This window comes from Passer domesticus, chromosome 2 (assembly GCF_036417665.1).
Source record: "Passer domesticus isolate bPasDom1 chromosome 2, bPasDom1.hap1, whole genome shotgun sequence".
NCBI classification, from domain to species: domain Eukaryota; kingdom Metazoa; phylum Chordata; class Aves; order Passeriformes; family Passeridae; genus Passer; species Passer domesticus.
In genome coordinates this window covers 88202551-88221214 of record NC_087475.1, presented here as the reverse complement: position 1 = coordinate 88221214, position 18664 = coordinate 88202551, and the positions used below count along the sequence as shown (strand labels likewise).

At 43.6% G+C, this 18664-nt stretch overlaps 1 protein-coding gene and 1 long non-coding RNA gene across 5 annotated transcripts in view; one reads left to right on the top strand and one right to left on the bottom strand.

The window, feature by feature from the left end:
- The first annotated feature begins 144 nt into the window (after positions 1-144).
- On the top strand, positions 145-12923 carry FOXM1 (forkhead box M1). Of its 4 annotated transcripts, XR_010356595.1 has the most exons (10): positions 145-369; positions 1647-2244; positions 3915-4063; positions 4281-4493; positions 4894-5022; positions 5608-5652; positions 6599-6665; positions 7095-7276; positions 8473-9806; positions 10280-12923. XR_010356595.1 is itself a non-coding variant. In XM_064409877.1 (9 exons), the coding sequence occupies exons 2-9, from the start codon at positions 1695-1697 to the stop codon at positions 9520-9522; spliced, it is 2385 nt and encodes a 794-aa protein (XP_064265947.1). In that variant the 5' UTR covers positions 145-369; positions 1647-1694; the 3' UTR covers positions 9523-12923. The 4 variants fall into 4 exon arrangements, 3 of the variants coding, with proteins under 3 accessions (XP_064265947.1, XP_064265950.1, XP_064265948.1); XM_064409877.1 differs by having other exon boundaries at positions 8473-12923; XM_064409878.1 differs by lacking the exon at positions 145-369 and adding an exon at positions 610-745 and having other exon boundaries at positions 8473-12923.
- Positions 4260-18664, bottom strand: part of LOC135294526 (uncharacterized) — a 19335-nt gene continuing 4930 nt past the window's right edge. Inside the window, exons 2-3 of the long non-coding RNA XR_010356604.1 lie at positions 16808-16923; positions 4260-4563 (exon numbers count right to left, since the gene is read on the bottom strand). This is a non-coding gene — a long non-coding RNA (uncharacterized LOC135294526). The remainder of the gene's footprint in view (positions 4564-16807; positions 16924-18664) is intronic.

Genomic DNA, 18664 nt, shown 5'->3' with positions numbered 1-18664 from the left:
GGCCCGGCCTGCGTCCCGCCCGCATATCCGTATCCCCCGCCGCCGCCGCCGATTGGCCCACCGAGGCCCCGCCCCCTGCGCGCCGATTGGCCCGGCCCGGCAGGCCCCGCCCCCGCCGCCGCTCACTGGCGCAGGCCGGCACGTGACCGGGTCAGAGCTGCGCCGGGCGCCAAATTCAAACCGGGGCCGCCGCCCTGCATCGGCCCTGCCCCGGCCCCGCAGCTGCCGAGCCGCGACCGGTGCCCGCCACCACCCTCCCGGGCCCCTGGCAGGGGTCGGCACCCCTCGGAGGGCCGCGCTAAGGCCTCCGCGCGGGCGGGAGCGGGCAGCGCCTAGGCCCGGCCCGGGCGGAAGGCCCCGCGGGAGCAGGTGAGCTTGCTGGCCAGGGCGGCGGCGCTGGGGCTGGGGCGGGCGAAGAAGGAACTGGGAGCGCTTTGGCCCTGCCCTCCCTGCCCCTCGGGGCTGCGCGTACACAGCGCTGCGCCCGGGCCTGTACAGGGGTAGCAGATCGGGGCCTCCCTGGGAAGTGACGCGCTCCTGTTCCTGCTCACGGGAACGCAGCTTGTGGGAGGCTGGCTCCGGTTCTTCCTTTGGCGCTGTGTCTCCTTAGGGGGTGGAGCGGATGCAAAGGGCCATGCTTGTGACGGCTGCCAGAACCCGCGTGGAGTGATCGCTGGGCTGTCTGCTCCCTGTACAGAGGGCATCAGCTCGGCTTGTTATCTGCTGGACTCTGCTTTCTATCAGTGTAGGGGATTCTTACTGAGAATTTACTCGTTTTCTTGCTGACCCCGTCAAACCTACCAATGCAAAAGGCCTCTTTTTTTTTTTTTTTTTTTCTATTCTGCTTGCCATCTCTAATGATAAACAATAAGTACAATTTGTATATTGTTCTGGTATAGTTTGTAGAAGGGCACAGGGTCCACTGAATTCCTGATGGCATTATTAACAGTATTCTTACAGCATCTTACCTTGGAAGCAGTATCTCTGAATTTTATTTCCTCTGCTTCCAGCTTTATAGTCTAAACCACCCACTGTCCAAAAGTTTTACATCTATATTGTATGCTGTCCAATGACAAATTTATGTGTTTCTATACAAATCTATGAAAGGGTTTAGAAGCACATTTACTTGGTGTCTAGCTTAAAACACCTTACTTCTGCTGCATTTATTGTGTGTTTATTGTGTGCCTTTGTAGTGTTCAGGGTAATCTCTGCTTCTCATACCTTAAACCATCTGTAAATTCCCTTTTCATGTAGGTTATGTAATTTGCTGCTTAGAGCAATCAGCTGTAAGAATCAGCATGTGTATTTCTGTATTCTATCTCTCCTCCAGCTTGCTGGCTGACGCTGGTTAAATCGCACTATAGCTAAGTGTTTCTGTAAAGCACATACATACTTTGCTCATTATTATGTACTTCATTATGCAAGTTATCTACTCTGCAAATCTCTCTCCCATCCTGCTTACACAAGGTGTGGGTTAGGGAGGTACAGTATAATTTTTCAGTAGCCTTGTCAGCCTTATTAAATGCTTTCAATTTTAATTTTCCTTTTGTGTTTCTAGCTTTGTAGCAACTGCTGAGAATGTGTGCTCTGTGGGAGGTCTTGAGATGATTTGCTGCACCCTTTATGTTGTACCTTTTGTTTTGCAGGATTTTGTTCCTCTCTCTTTCAATGGAGAGTGACAGTATAGATCAATAATGAGGACCAGCCCTCGCAGGCCCTTAATTCTCAAAAGAAGAAAACTGACCCTCCCACAGAACGATGAATCCAGTACTTCAGCAAGAGATGAGAACAGAGGTCAGGATGAAAAGGCTCCTAAGGAGGAGCACAGGCAGGAAGACCAACATAACAGACAACCCAGAGACAAAAGGGACTGTGGCCTGCAGAAATTCCCAGCAGGAATAAAGATAATTGACCACCCTACAATGCCCAACACACAGGTGGTGGCCATCCCTACAAATGCTGATATCCAGAGCATCATAGAGGCATTGACAGCAAAAGGAAAAGAGTGTGGCAACAATGGACCCAACAAGTTCATTCTCATTAGCAGTGGGGGCACATCCCGTTCAGCAGGTCCAGCACCATCGCAGCATCTCCCATCAGAGAAGAAAGCCAGTGCAGCCATCAAGGCTGCAGTCAGTCAAGAAAGAGAGAAGAATGTTGCACAGATGCCTGCTCTTGCAGGCAGTACAGCGCCCTGGCATTCAGGAGTTGATCCTGTGGTTGGACAGGAGCAGGAGACCAACAGTATGTAGCCTTTACCTGTTTTAGTTTTTTGTCCTGACAGACAAGGAGATGTGAAATGGGCCAAGGAGAGCAGCACTTACTTCTTGATTTGCAGTACTTATTAATATTTTGATAATTACAAGATATCTATTTATTGGATTCTAATAATCTACATAGCTTTGCATATGTAGTGAAATCTAAAGGATTATAGTGGGCATATTTTTTTGATGGAAGACATCTGAGCTTCTGACTTAAGTTTTGTGTCTTTCTCTTTCTTGAAGTACTAGATGAACATTGTCCTGTTTTGGTTGACAATAGTCTGGTTTGAGTGTTTGTTTTTAAGACTGCAGCTCTTTTCAGAAATTGGGCAACTATATATGAAATCAGGAATTCAAGGTGAATTCCTTCAACAATATTAGTGTTACAATACCATCTTTTAGAAGTGTAGCTGGTGCCTTCCTTTTGGCAGCTGAGATGGAAGGGTAGCAGGGTTACTTGTGAGAAAGCAGGGTTATGACAAGGGGAAGGCTGTGCCTGTAGCCTAGCTGGGCTTCAGTAAAGCCTTTGGCACTGTCGCCCACAGTATTATTCTGGAAAAGCTGGCAGTCCCTGGCTTGGTCTGGTTCACTCTTCACTGGTTTAAAACTGGCTGGGCCCAGAGAGTGGTGCTGAGCAGTGCTGCAGCCGGCTGGTGACCAGTCACTGGTGGGGTTCCTCAGGGCTGGGGCCAGTCCTGTTTACTCTGTATGTTAATGTCTGGATCAGGGGATTAAGGGCATTCTCAGTAAATTCACAGATGACACCAAGTTGGGTGGGAGTGTGGATCTGCTGGAGGGCAGGAGGCTTCTGCAGAGGGATCTGGACTGGCTGGATCCATGGGTCGAGGCCAATTGCATGATGTTCAATAAGACCAGATACCAGATCCTGCAGTTGCATTGCAACAACCCCAGGCAGTGCTACAAGCTGGGGGAAGAGTGTCTGGAAAACTGCCCAGCAGGAAAAGACCTGGGGGTACTGGTCAACAGCAGCTGAACATAAGCCTGTGTGCACTCAAGTGGCCAAGAAGGCCAATGGCATCCTGGCCTGTACCAGCAATAATGTGTCCAACAGGACCAGGGCAGAGATTGTCCACTTGTACTCGGCACTGGTGAGGTCACACCTTGAGTTCTGAGTTCAAATCTGTTTTCAGTTTTGGGCCACTCATTACAGGAAAGACATTGAGGTGCTGGAGTCCATCCAGAGAAGGACAACAGAGCTGATGAAGAATCTGGAGCACAAGTCTGATGAGGAAAAGCTATGGGAGCTGGGGGTGTTCAGCCTGGAGGCTCAGGGGTACCTTATCACTCTCCACAACTGCCTGAAAGGAGGCTGTAGAGCAGTGGGGGATGCCTTCTTTTCATAGACAGCAAATGACAGGACAAAAGGCATAGTCTCAAGCTGTGCCAAGGAAGGTTCAGATTGGACATCATGAAGAATATGTTCCCTAAAAGGGTTGTCAAGCATTGGAACAGACTGTCCAGGGAGGTTTGGAGTCACTATCCCTAGAGGTGGTCAAGAAACAACTGGATGCTGCAGTCAGTGGTCTTGTTGATAAGGTGGTGTTTGGTCACAGGCTGGACTCAAATGGTCTTAGAGGACTTTTTTAACCTAAATTATTCTGTGATTATTACATGGGCCTGTTATCCCAACAGGCAGTGGCGAGACAATGAGCTCTGTGTTGGACAACAGCCTCACCAACATCCAGTGGCTGGGGAAGATGAGATCTGATGGGCTAAATCCCTCTTCTGTGAAGGAAGACACAGAGAAAGAGAATCAGATGCCTCTGCAGGAAAGAGTCAAGGTGAGTAGGAGAATACACGTGTATGTGCTAAAATTTTTGATAAGGAAGTAATTTACGTGGATCAGAATACTTGGAAGAATTAGGCATCACTGTCTCTAAGTAACCCAAGTTTGACCTTTATTGATAGCAATAGCAGAAGCCAGAGGACCCAGGGATGTTCCATGGGCCTTTTTGTCAGCTTTATGAACATTCATACATCACTCTTTCTGTCTTTCAGACTGAAGAGGAAGCTGCTGCTGCTATTCCTACTGCTGCTGAGTCCTCCTCATGGCAGGATTCGGTGTCAGAACGACCTCCTTACTCCTACATGGCCATGATCCAGTTTGCCATCAACAGCACGGAGAAGAAGCGCATGACGCTGAAGGACATCTATACCTGGATTGAGGATCATTTCCCTTATTTTAAACATGTAGCTAAGCCAGGTTGGAAGGTAACAAGCAGGTCCTCAATTTGCTGTGGGTGATGTTACATGCCTTCTGGATCAAAAGCTATTCCCCAGCCTGCAAAGCAAGATGGAAACTCATTTAAACATTCTACCCTAAATACACTCTCAATCCAGATGTTCACTGTTCCACTTCTTGTATCTCTTGTCTCATCCTTCTTAAACAAGATGATGGGATGTGTGATCACTGGAGTGAGAATAGGGATCTCAAGAGTACATAGAATAAGAGACTGATGATAGGGTTGGCTGTGTACACTGTGAACATGAATGTTTGGTGTTGTCTGCACTTTGGAATGTAATCCCTCTGCTAGAGCAGCCATGTTTGAGCCTTGCTGTGCTGATAACAAAACTACTGTTTTCAACCTCCTCCTCACTCCTTTCTCCTCAGAACTCCATCCGGCACAACCTGTCCCTTCATGATATGTTTGTCCGTGAGACATCTGCCAATGGTAAAATCTCCTTCTGGACTATTCACCCTGATGCAAACCGTTGCCTAACATTGGACCAGGTATTTAAGGTAAGTTGCCTCATGTAAAGGAAATAGGACAGGCTATCCAGTTTCTAAATGCCACACTAGCCTGATGCACCTTATTTTAACTGTAAGGTTAAGCTGCTTTGACATCAGCCTCTTTGTAGAAGCTGGGTTCAGTCACTTCACTTGACAAATAGACAAGCTCTGCATTTAAAAGAAAAGGTGCTGTGGCTGTGCTTTTGATCTGGAGCTTCTGTGGGATGTGTTTATTCTTCATGTGTTGTGCCAAATATAATAGTCAGGTTGTTCAACTTCTTCCCATGGGCCTGATTTAAATTCCTAATGAGAAGATTTCCACTGAGGCCAACCAGTTGTTCCTATGCTGTATAAGTCAGTCATAGGATAGAATTGTCCTAACCCAAATAGGTATTTTTGGAAGATTTTGTTAGGGAAATAGAGCTTGGGAGTCTAGTATAGGTGTGTTTAGACTCTTGTGTTTTCTGCAGTGGGTGGGTAGAATTAACTTTTGTTTGCTCAGATTGTGCAAGTTTAAAATGTCCCATTTGTCACCCTCTTTGGTTGATAACTTAATCTTAAATTTTTTTTCTGCTCAATGCCTTCTGCCACCAGCCGCTGGACTTGGGGTCACCAACATCGCCTGAGTACTCTGAATCAGTAAGAATTACCATCTGGCTCGGGGCTTGATCTTCCATTCTCTTCTTGCCAGTCACGGAAGGAAAGGACAACAGGCTTGGGGAGGGGGACGGGGTCACTGCTGCATCTGCTCATACAGCTCCATGCTTACCCTTTGCAGGGAGAGGGGTGTAGCCAGTGTTTGACTGCCTTCAGATGGTACAGTCTCTTGAGCTGGTAAAGCTGGACAGCTTTGAGCAACTTGGAAGTCTACTGCTGAAGTAGGCTGCAATGGACACCAATAGGCTTCAGAGAACAAGCCCAAACAGATTTCTGATAAAATCATTTCCATGGCAACAGTTCCAATATGTTCCTGGGGCTCAGATGCAGAGAGAATAGGGTCTCTCTGTGCTCCTTTTTCATTTTGGAACCCACTGTATTGTGAGTGACTCTTGGAAAGATGAACCTGTTTGATGTTTCTCTCGCATTCAGCTGCTTTAGCAGTGAAGAATTTGTAAACATCCAGTCAAATACTTTTCTGTCACAGCTACAACCTTGGCCTTCTTTCCATCTGCTCAGAATTCTGATCCCATTGTTGCTTCTGGTATTCCCTTTGAACACCTATCTGGTCCATGGTTTGTATAGACATCCAATATACAATAAAGCCATCCTATTCATTGTTCCTTGGGCACTGAGGGTGCCAAAACCAGCTCACTTCTGCAGTAGAGTCTGCAGTTGGAGCAGCTCTGTCATGTCGTCTCTTTTCCCACACAGCTTTTGGTGGGCAGCTGGCTTTGGGGTGGCATGGCTGCAAACCAGCAAGTGGCACAGACCTAGAGCCAGCCTGAGTGCTGGGTGCTAACAGCTGCTCTCTTTGTCTTAGTCCAGCACAGACTTCTGGTTTCACAATTCTCAGTGAGGCAGCAAAATAAATGTGGATTCTTTAATCTCTTTCTTTTCTCCTCCTCTTATCTCACAATGACTGCAGCAACAAAAGAATCGTCTCCCAGATCCTCTGAAGAACATGGGAAGCAAAACAGAACCCCAGAATTCACGTAAGTGTCCCCAGCAGTCTAGGCCAAGAGAATCAATCCAATAAACCTGGGGCATTCTCCCAGATTTCTTCAGGAATACAAGTGCAGTGTGTTATCCCTGTTTGCCAGCTTTTATGCTCCTTATTGTCAGGTTTGAAATGGAAAGCATATTGTTTTGTCTGAGGGGATGTGCTGGTGAGATGGTGGGCATTGGGCACTCATAATGGGATGAGAGCCCAAAATTATGGGGTAGGATCTGCATGAAAGGTTATTTTCTTGTTCATGAGGCTTCTGGCTTGGCATTTGTATCTTTAAAATTAGCAGAGAAGGCAAGTGATCTGGTCAAATGTTTCTTTTGGGATGTCTAGAAGGACTTTCTGTAAGGTGCCTGGGTTTCAAGAGATAGCAGTGGAGAGCAGGCAAAAGTGAGTCTGTTCTTTTCCCTTCCAGGCCGAAAGATGAAGCCTTTGCTTCCTCGTGTCAACTCCTACCTGGTTCCAATCCAGTTTCCTTTGAGTCAGCCTCTTGTCTTGCAGCCTTCTGTGAAGGTTCCTCTGTCCATGGCACAGGGAGCATCACTTAACAGCTTGGAGACTTCGCAGAGCAATAAGTGTGTGTGCATTGCTCCAAAGGTTGGTTTCATGTTTTCCAAGGAGTTTTCAGGGGGGTTAGTGGGGTTTTTTTCCTGTCTTTTTCCCTGTCTTTTTTTTCATTAGGGGGGTGAGGAGGGGGCTAAGGAGGGTAGGGGGATTTTTTTTTAAGGATGTGTGTGTTTGTTTGGATTTTTTGTTAACTTTTTTTTTTAATATCTCTTGTCTTCAATGAACCTTTTCTTCATATGGTTCCTTTGTGCATCTTTACTTAGGTGCTCTAAAACTCCAAGCTACTATGAAGGAACTAGCTAGTGATAATCCTTGCTATCCTTTACTGTCTTTAGGCTGACTACTACCTGCTAGTTTATTTGCTCTAAGGATGTTTCTATAATTCACTAGAGGAAAGGACTCTATGGCTTGGTCATGAAAATTTTTCTTTACTGCTGGGATGTGAAGAAAGAAAAATGAGAGGAATGCCTTTGTTCTGATCCTAAAACATTCATATTTTTGATAGCTCTTTAGACAAGTAACAATAAGGAACTTCTGAAAGGGAATATGTTTCACGTATCCTCTTCCCAGAGGATTTCCGTATCTGCTGTTTGCTAATTCTGTGAAGTTTGCAGTTATTCTGGGCTCAAGAAAAACAGCTATTAAACAGCTCTTTTTCTTGGCGTCTCACTGACTGCTCTTGTATGCTTAGACACTGTAAAGCTTTAGCTTCTTCCATCCTGTCTAACCATAATCCTATTTTCCTTTGTATGCCTGCTGCTTTATGTTCTCTCCAGCTATGACTTATCTTTCTCCTGTGCTCTTTTTCTTTTGATAACCTCATTTTTTTTCTCTCTTCCTTTTCCTTGGTTTCTGGGAAAGCTATCCTCATTCATTTTGTTATTCCCATTTAGATAATGTAAGAAAAAATCAAAGGGGTTATATTTTTTCCAGAAATAATCAGCTTTCCTTCTGCCTGTACTCTCAGAAGTTCTTCAGGGCAGGAGTGCTCTGAAGGGTATGATTTTGAGACTTAGCTAGAATCCTTGCCATGTGATCCTTAGGCTTCTTTCTATCAGTTTCACAGAGATCAATCTCAGTCTGTTATAATTACTGCTTCCTGAATATCTTCCCCTTACCCTCTCTGCTGACCTTAAATGCATTTCTTTTCTTTCCGCTGTTATTTGGATTTTTGGGTAGCTTAGATCCTTGCTTACTGACTACATGTCACCTGTGTTTCACTGTAGATGTCACTGCCTGCAGAAGAGTCGCCCTCTTTACCCACAGCTGCTGTAAAGGAGGAGGGTCAATGTGATGCAGGTCTATTTTCCCCAACCCATTCTGTACAGAACAGCTCCCAGCCTGGTGAGGAATTGTCTTCTTTCCCAGAGGGTGCCTGTGTGAAGGAGGAAGAAGGCTCTCAGCTGGATCCCTGGCTGTCCCCATTTGCCTCAACTGTAACGGTCAAGGAAGAGCCAAGCTTGTTCTTCCCAGACTCATCCACAAAGGAGAGGAAACAGTTCACCACACTGAAGTCCCCATCTAAGGCAGTTTCTGACTCTTTAGTTATAAAGAGGAGGGAAAGGCGGGAAGTGGGCAGATCCAGAAGGAAACAACGCCTAGCACTGCCTTGTTCAGAAGAGCCTGTCCTTGTTCTGCCAGAAAGCAGCAGCTTTGACCCTTTCCGGTTAGGGGCAGACCGTCCCTTCCCCCAGGAAAACCAGCCCCTTGAGAACATATTACAGCTTAGCTGCTCACAGGGAGAAGAGGGGGCCTTTAAAACACCAGTCAAAGACATCTTCAGAAAATTGCCCATTTCTTCCACTCCCAGCAAAGTTTCAGCCACTACTACCCCTTCACTAGAGGTCCTTGACCCCTGGAAGTCTGCTTCCTTAGCCAAAGGAAGTCATGAGCTGGACTTCAGTCCTGTGAAAACCCATCAGTTGCCATTCACACCCCTCCAGGACAACCAGGACTTGCTGGGTTTTAACAGCACACCTCTTAAAAATCCTCTCTTTGATTCTCCTCGAGAACTGCTCAATACAGAATCCGGTGACATGGTCCTTGTGCCCCTCACGAGCTCTCCAGCATTTATTCATGACACTTCCAAGCAATCCTCTGTTGAACTGACAGCCTCTGGCTTTACTGAAAACCGATCACTTATGGAGGGCCTTATCCTGGACACCATGAATGACAGTCTCAGCAAAATCCTTCTAGATATCAGCTTTCCTGGTCTTGAGGATGAAAATTTAGGAACAGACATTAGTTGGTCTCAGCTCATACCTGAACTTAAGTGAACTCGTCTGAGGAATGAACTTGACTTATTCTGATGTTACAGAAAGAACTCCACTCTTCTGAGATTCATTAATGAAATCTAAGACAACTGCTTTTGTCTAGTTCCCACATCCATGAGAGCAGAGAGCATTATTGACTCCTGCTAAGCTGGGAGACAGCCCCATCAGCTGCTATGGGCTTCCTTTTAAGATGCTGTAGACTTTGAGTAGAACAAGATGATAGAATTTCTCTAGCCTTGTGCTAGAGATAAGAATCCCTGGAGAGAGGCTATCATGAGAACACCTAGGTAGGCCCTGAATGGCATTTGCTATTCAAGGTATCAGAGGAAACAATAGTACAATAGGAAAGAGCCTGGGAATCTCCTCCTAGCTCTGTCCTAATATCCCTTTACTTTGTATCCCCTATTACTCGGTATCTTCTGTCTAGTTTTAATGGCTGTAAATACTGTACATTCCTTAAATTAGCCCTTAATTATAATAATAATTTTATTATTGTATGGTTATGGGAATATTTAGCTTGGTAAGGGTTTGACCTAGAGTATGTTGTCCATATGTTCACATCTCTTGTATTCTTCTACCCTAGCTGAAAGCCTTTTTTTTTTTTTTTTTTTTTTTTTTACTTCAGAAACACATTGGTCTAGGCTGTTCTAAAGGTTGCTGGGACAAAGATCTGAATAATTGTTTATATGTGACCCAAGTTAAACTGAAACAGGTTATCTGGATTGCAGCATAAAATCTTGGTTTGGCTTCTTTTTCCCAGGCTGGAATGGAGAAGAACTTGGATCAAGCCATATAGCTCTTCTGATTTCAGAGGTCTATTATGTACCTAGAGGTATGGGTATTGACACTTGCAGTAAGATGGACCTCTGTTGAATGGTTAAAGCTGCCCTCATTACACTCAGCAGTTCAAAATGTAAAAGGGAATATAAAATATATTATATTCCCTTTAAATATAAAGGGAATGCTGATATTTCCACTGAAAATTGACTTCTGCAAACACAAGGTATGTCTCGCTTGGTGCAATAGAAAAACTCCTCCTAGTTCTCTAGAACTTAAGTCATGGAAGAAACTGCCATGGCAAAGATCTGATCCTTCTGCTTGCAGACAAGTGGTGACTCCTGTATCCAAATACTCAATAAAGCTTCTGTGGGAGCACAGCTGAGTGTTATCTGTACCACCCCTAGCAGCCTGCTGGGATTGGCCCATAGCACGGGCAACCCCTTCTTATCTCATGTCTGTGTGCTTTGTGATCACTGAGTGACCATTAGGACATTTTCAAGCCTTGTTGGCCAAACCACATTAGATTTAGTTAACCCACGGCTTCATAAAACACACTTTTTCCTGCTGCTTATGGGTAAATCCTGAGTCAGGATTTCTGTCTGAGTCAGAAGCATACAAACATCACAACACCACCAGCAGATGAATTTCTGTATCTTCTAAATGCAAAACAAATATTGCTTGAAACTGTTTCTACCTTCTCCTATAAACATAAAACCAGTTTTGGATGTGTGTGGTTTTCAGAACCGCAGTGCTCCTGTGTACTACTTAGAGGTTATTTGCCCTCATAAAATGTTTCCAAAGTTTGGTTTAATGGTTATTTCAGTTTTTGTGGGCTTACAAAGCTGCAGAAGAGGCCTGGTTTTGCACACTTTCTACTAGTACATCTTACACAGCTGTTAACACTCTGCTTGGCTCCTTCAAGGCATCCTCTTTCCCTTTCATCTCACTTCTTGCTCCTGAGAGGCTGTGTGCACATAACTGACACCTGAGAGCCAGCTAAATAAGATCATGTCTCCAGCAAATACTGAAATTTTCTTGTCTTTGGTGTCAATTCCAGGGAGGTGTGACCCTGCTGTCCCTGTCAGCTGAGGTGTTCGATGGACCCATCACATTTTATTTTGAGCATAGTAGTGCCAAAGTTTTGTTTCCCTTCTTGTTACATATTCCAGTGAGAGCACTGCTCAAGGGCAATTATATCAAAAAAGGTGGAGGGAACAGCAGAAAAAATTACAATAAGCAATTCTACCTCTTGCCAGAAGAGCTTTTCCAGTGTTTTGGCCAAAGTAGTTCAAAGCACCAGGTGGTGAGGACTTATTCACAAAATATTACTATTTCTCTTCATTTATATTTGCCTGATATTCTGCCTGGATGCTTTCCTTAAGGAAAGGCAGTTATCACTTGTCCCTCTGCAGGCTCAGAATTAGGGTTATAGTGTAAAGGTGTGATCTTGTCAGACAATGGATGCCTCTGTCCACCCTCCTGCAGTAAGAACAGGCCCATACTTCATGTCTTCTCATCAACCCAAGAGCAGGAAGGCACAGCTCTTCACACCCTTTGCACAGCACTCCCTGGGCTTCTCTGAGTAACATGTAGGAGCATCCCAGGACTGTCCTTGCATTCTGATAATAGACAAAGCTCTTTAACACCTTCCAGCTTGTAAAAGCAAACAATTTAATATAAAAATTTTAGGGGCTCTGGGACAGGCAAATCTACAGGGAGCCAGCAAGTACTGTGGATGCTCTGCTCCTCTGACAATTCTGCTCCATACCCGGAGTGTGACACACAAAGGAGAAGGTAATTCCCTGTCATTGGTTGAGTGGGGTTCCTCCCCCTATGTTTTGTCAGCTGAGAAGGACTGGATGCCCCCTCAGATGACATAAGCAAGGACAATTGCCACCCTTTTACTTTTGCAACTTGTCTGGTAGCAGAAAAACTTGATCACTTCCCCATATGGAAGAAAAGAGACCCTGTTTTACATTGCAGAAATATTTTTATGAGGATGTCAGGCCTTCATTTCTCCCCAAAGGCAGTTTAGCTCTTAACAAAGGTGAAAATTTCTTTTTTAGTAAACTACCTGGCTTCCTCTTTGTCCTAGGGTGAGGTTATGATGCTTGTATCCCCAATCTTGTGCTCTGTTAGTGCTGGATATTACATACTGTGCCCTCAAGACTGGCTCTGAAGAGCAAGGTTTGTTTTGGTTTGTTATCAGCCTGCTCCCCCACGGCTGGCGGGACAGTACATAGTGCGGCTTTTGCTTTTTGCTGCTTTGCTCTTGCTCCTGCTTCGCTCCTGCTTTGCTCCCGCTCTGCTTTTGCTTTTTTTGCTTCTGTTAGTTAGTTTAGCTAAGCGGTCCAGAATTTTTCCCTGGACTGTTTTTCCCTTCCCTTTTTGGAATCATTCAAACCTGCTCCGGACTGGACCTGGGAAACACCAAGAGTTTACATCTGGTGGCTGCAGCAGCTATCCCCAGCGCCGGAGGGAGCAACAACAGAGCGACCACTCCCAGGAAAGACTTTCTGCATTTGTCATCCTTTTCAGATTGGTGAAAGTGTTGTCATCTCATATTGTTCATTTTGTGTGCTGGCAGTGTTTTGCTTGTTAAATAAACTGGTTCTTTCCACTTCTCTCCGAGGAATCCTTCCCGAACCGGTGGGGGGAAGGGGTTGTGTGGGTTTGTTTTCTGGGGGGGCCCCTTTTGGAGGTTTTCTCCCAGATTTGCCCTAATCCAGGACACTCTTTAAAATGCACAATAGGCTCTGAGAGAAAAACAACAGGCTTGAAAAGTGTGAGCTGGTTTCTGAACAGAAATAGTTTCTCTCCCCACTCCCCCTTTTCCAGAAGAGGTGAGCTACAACTGGATAAAAAGATATTCAGGGAATAATAAAGTATTAGCTGCCTGAGAATGAGAAGAAAATGTCCTGCTTCACTACTCGTCTCAGACTGGCTTCTTGCTTTGAAACAAGCAGAGTTCTAGAACATCAAGACCATGAATCTGAGCTGCTGATGCAGGTCAAATGACACATTTGTCCTTGTGTTTCAGTTACAACATTTCTTGGAAAAATAATTATAATAAATACCCAGTTACAGTTTACAGGCAAAAGATTATGCAAAGCAGATTCTCTTCCACATCTCAAAATCCGTGGGAAGCCATTATATAGAGCACACTGATGAACTGTTTGCATACAAATATATAATCAGAATTATTTATCCTCCACATCTGCTTTTTTTTTTGATGCATCAAATTTAAAACCAGAAATATCTAATGATGTTATTTAATAAAATTAAGGAAAACAGCCAGCACAAATTATTGAGCTACAGTCAGACACGAATTTATGCTCCAGTGTCTGCTCTTGGTCTGTTTTACCTTCTCATGCACGTAAAGGAGGTTGCTGCCAACAAGGGCCTCTGTTTATTTAGCTGTGTGATTTGTAGAAGGTAGGTTTTCTGCACTCATTTGTGGTTACAAACAGGAGATTGGCTCATTAGAACCCTGACTGTTTAATGGATGGAAAATTTTCCAAAAGGACAAAAAAACTCATCTTCATTGGACTTGGGAAGAATCTCTTAATATTGTTGATATTTTCTATAGAACACTGTTTTTCACTGCCAGTATGGTATCTTTTCTTGGTGCATTGTATACTTTCACATTTGATGTATTTTTCTGTAAATTTTAATAAAGACAAAGTTTTGGATACTATCATTATGCAACAGGCTAGACCATTCTGTCTCATCTCTATACTTTCTCATGAAGCAACATGCTTAGATTAGTTACATGTATTAGGGTTTTTTATTTTGAATTCTGAGATTGCATGTTTGTCTATGCACAAAGCTATTTTGCATTCTGGAACTGTGCTTCAGCTGAAACATCTATTGTGGATAATGCATGTATATTGCAAAGCCTGAAACACTTGATTTAAGAGTATTTATATGAGTCTGCTGGTCTAATCTGTCCTGAGGTATCAGCATGTATTTCCCACTTTAAGCTTTGCTTTAGGAAAGCTTCTGATTGAAGCAGTTTTGCCTGCTCTCATGGTAGCCTTAAAGTTTTGGACAATTTAATATATTTAATATCCAATCCAACCCCTCTATGAGGGCAAGAAAGGTCAAGAATGCAGCAGAACTGACACCATAAAGCACATCCCTTGGAACTTGCGGGATCACTGAAGATGCCTTCAGCATCAGTATGGATTTCCAAGTATTTGCAAGTAATGATGTCAGTGACACAGAATGGTCTGATCTGAGGAGCTCCATGCTGTGGCTAATTAGTTCCTGACCGTCTGCACTCTGCTATGCATTCCCAAGGGACTGGCATGCTACAGTGATAAGAGCTGTTTTGCTGTTTCCCATGGCTGACTCTCAGGTTTTATTTATTTGCTGTTTTTATTAAAATCTTGAAGTCAGGAGACCATGAGATAATCTCAGCTGCCATTTAAATCATGCCAAGGCCTAACCATCAAGAATGTAACAAACAGCTGGTGCACATAACAAATGCAGCCCAAAGGCTAGGAAACCAAAAGAGCCCAGTACTTAAAATCAAAAATAAAATTACATTGTTACAGCAGCTTTGTTATCCATCAAATCCCTGGGGTAATAACACATCTCTCTGTCGCTGTATGTGCATTGTGTACACAAAGCTGCTTCTGCATTACAAGTACTACTGCGCTGGTGATTCCATCATAAAATCCTGAATTGTCTGAGCAGAAAATAGCCATACTGAATATCAGCCTTGGGTAGAGTTATTCTACTGGGAAAAGAAGGGGCAGGGAACACAGGGAATGCAGTTCAAGCAGCCCAATTATGTCTATAAATGAGAACACAAGAATATTTTGCTCAGATTAAAAAAACCTTTTGTAGCAAACCTGTTCTTGAAAAGACCTAGCACCTCCTTGCTTTGTAAGGATTTTTGTCAGGTTGTCCTTCTTGACTTTGATGTTTCCCTTTATATGAACTGAGTGAAAATTTTCAAGTTTTTGGCTGTTACAAATATTTTTTAAAAAAATCTATTTCACATCCTTAGCAGAGTCAGCTGGCAACTAAAATCTGAGAAGAGATTTATTCAGTACAGAGTGTGCCCCAGCACAGACTGGCTGGAGTGTATGGAGATTTCTTCCTTAACTTGTTCTTTGTGACTTCCAGCAGAGAGCATGGCAACATGAGCTCTCTCATGTCCAAGGGACTTCTGAGGGCCAACAGGGAGTGGGTGACACAAAGAAATATCTTGGTAAGATGAAAACGTCTCAAAGAGTCAAATGGAGACAGAGTTCAGAAGACAAAGAATCATGGAATCATGTAGGTTGGAAAATACCTTTGAGATCATCAATCCAACTATTAACCTGACACAGCCAAGCCCACAACTAAACCATGTCCCTAAGTGTCACAGTCTTCACATTTCAAATACCTCCAGGAATGGTGACTCAGCCACTTCCCCAGGAAGCCTTTTTCCAATGTCCGATAAACCTTTCAATTAACAAATTTTTCCTAATATTCATTTCAAACCTCCACTGGCACAACTTGAGTTTGCTTGAGAACATGAAGAGTCAAAGGTTGGATAAGGACTACATGTGGAGGATTTTGTGAACAGCTAGCTAGTTGACAAAGGTCACACTGATATAATACCATTAGTTAAGCAAGAAGGAGATGAGGATAGGAGTCAGCAGTCAGTGTCCAAACCTGGCAAGGGCACTGTGCCCTTGGTGCAACATCAGGATGGGGGAGAGGATCGTTAGTTAGAAATATGAAGAAAATATGTGGACAGCTGCAACACAGTAGTCACAAGAATGCTAAGGTAGGCGTAGTTAGCTGATAAGTAACTAACCAATAATGAGCTCACCTTTTGCAATATGTATTAGCCTCATTAACACAAATATAAATGTATGCGCCTATCAATAAAGTTTTGAGATTTGCTGATCACTCGTATTGAGTGCCGCATTTCTTCCGCCGATTACCACACTACAGATTCAGCAGTCCTCAGGTTTAAGACTGGGGCAAATTAATCAAGTACCACAGAAAAGCATTAGAGATGTGAAATTCTTATTTCTCATCTTGGGTTTGATTCTTTTACAAGAGGTAGGCCCAGTGCCGTGCAGGAAAAGGTGCCAATTCACAGAGCAGGACCGAGGTATTGTCCCTGAAAAGCCATCTACAACGGGAGCATGACTTTAAAGATTTACTCTGTGAATACTGATGCTTGAATTATTGCATTTCTAAATACAAGTCTGCCTGAACAAGAGAACAGGAGGTGGGCTGCAACACCCTTTGGAGTGGCTGACTCCCCCACTGCTTAAGTTAATTTCAGCAAGTTATGCTGCTGGCTGATGAAGAACTTGTTTATCCTCAACTGCTTTAAGGTGTAAAAGAAGCCATTTACAAACAAATAAACCAGGAAACATCACTGGCAACTGCTTATAGGGAAGTTTTCCACAGTGTCTGTTTGGGGACTCTGAAAATAAAACTTGTCTCCAAAAGAAATTACACTTGAGGCAAAAACAGCCATCAGAGAGATTCTTACCTTCCAAGGACTACATCTGGGCTTCATTTTAAGCAAGATGAGATCTGCTCTGATTCTACAGTTAGCCGGGCACGGGCAAAAAGTGAATAGGTGATTGTCTTTTTTCTTTCCTCTTGCTGTTTCACATGGAAAAAAACAAAAAAAAGTTGTTATAGAAGCCCATAAACAGCCACTCAAAGCACCTTGTCAATACTCTGTAGGTGGTTTTAGTAATAAGCCCACACATATGCATATCAAATTAAGCTTTACCAGGCAACTCTAACTGTGCTGGCTTTTACTGTTCAAGTATTCAACTCTAGGGACATCCTCTGGAAGGAGCCTTAATGGTGTGAAGTTTCCATTGTTATTTTTATGGCATTATGTAGAGACTTAGAAAAAATTGCCTGTGTTAATGGCAAGTGCATTCTTAGCCTCAAGCTAAGTGGATAATGGAAATATTGTTCTCCATGCAGATGGGAAGTGGAGGGACAGCAAAATGAAACAGCTACACAGAGACACATAGAGGAGAGACATCTTTGAGATGACACATTTCCAAATACTGTGCTATCGACCTTAAATGCATAACTATCCTTCATCTCAGGCCCTTGCACACTTCTATGGATAAGCAAATTCCTACCAGGAATTATTCTCTACTTTAAACCTCATGCTGACCACAGAGAAGTTCTAGCATGAGTAAGACAGTTGCCATTGCTATGTGCATCAGTGGAGATCCACACCAGTGGAGATCCTTTCCCCTCCTGAAAACAACGGCAAAATCTTCTAGTGTGATCTGTGTAATGGAAGGGGAAATTTTGTACTGCCTGCTGCACGATCAGCTGTCATTTCTGGGGCAATGATAGCTATTCCAACCAAACAGAAAAGCACCTTTTTAATGCAGTTTAGCCCAAAGAAGAAAATCAATACAGAGAGGACACAAATAATTATATTTGTAATGATATTATATTCATAATTATAATTATAATGCTCAAGAAATATTTATACAGCAGAAGAATTTCATAATGGACAACACTGTTCCAAGTTTGCCATGGTGCAACCATAAATATATCCCATAGGGCAGATAACTACAGAGACTTGACCCTAAATTACCTAACTAAGCAAACTATTCTACTTTCTGACCGACCTTCCTGGCAGGACACACTTTGCTGTCCGGCAGCCGAGCTAAACATTATGTACATCTAAGATGACATTTATCTCAAGGAAACTTGCCAGACATACTCACAGATATAAATACTGCAACCTTTTACTTATTATTTCAAGAATACAAAGGTATTTTATTATACAAATAGACCAACTGGAGGGAATTCAAAGCAGAGGAGCCTTTTCTTTTTTCAAAGAATCTTTTTCAGAGATGGAAGGGAGAGAGAAGCATGCATGGTTTGCCTGAGTAAGGTTTGTCCTCTCATTCCTCCTCTGCACCATCTGCGCATCCACAGACTGCACAGGCTGTGAGAATGCAGGAGAATGAGCAGAAAGTTGCCTCATTGTTACCCTGCAGTATCCACCACAAGGAATCTCCTGGCTTTGACATAGTTGCTACATCCAGGGTCACTTTTACACCCACTTGAAACTTACACTACTACTGAGATGGTGCATTGGAAACTGGTGTACTGTAAAAACAACCTCTGTGCTGGTTACATTATGTGGGAGCTATTGCTGAGCTCTGTAAGCACCCAGCTTGTCACAACAGAAATATAAAGCTCTCCATCTACAATCCACCCTCCCACCTGCACTGTGTCAAATCTCAGGGGGACAAAATAATAGTTTCCAAACTGTTAAAAATTCAAAGCTGAAAAGAAATCTCTAAGGAAAAGAAGCAACTGTTAGAAGTTGCAAATGCAGCAGGAGAATATTTTAAAG

Bases quoted from the DNA above. Each gene is read 5' to 3' on its own strand.
- FOXM1 (XM_064409877.1), top strand. From the start codon at position 1,695: ATGAGGACCAGCCCTCGCAGGCCCTTAATTCTCAAAAGAAGAAAACTG. The intron at 2,245-3,914 runs GTATGTAGCCTT...TTATCCCAACAG, and splicing joins ACAGGAGCAGGAGACCAACA to GCAGTGGCGAGACAATGAGC. The intron at 6,666-7,094 runs GTAAGTGTCCCC...TTTCCCTTCCAG, and splicing joins AACAGAACCCCAGAATTCAC to GCCGAAAGATGAAGCCTTTG.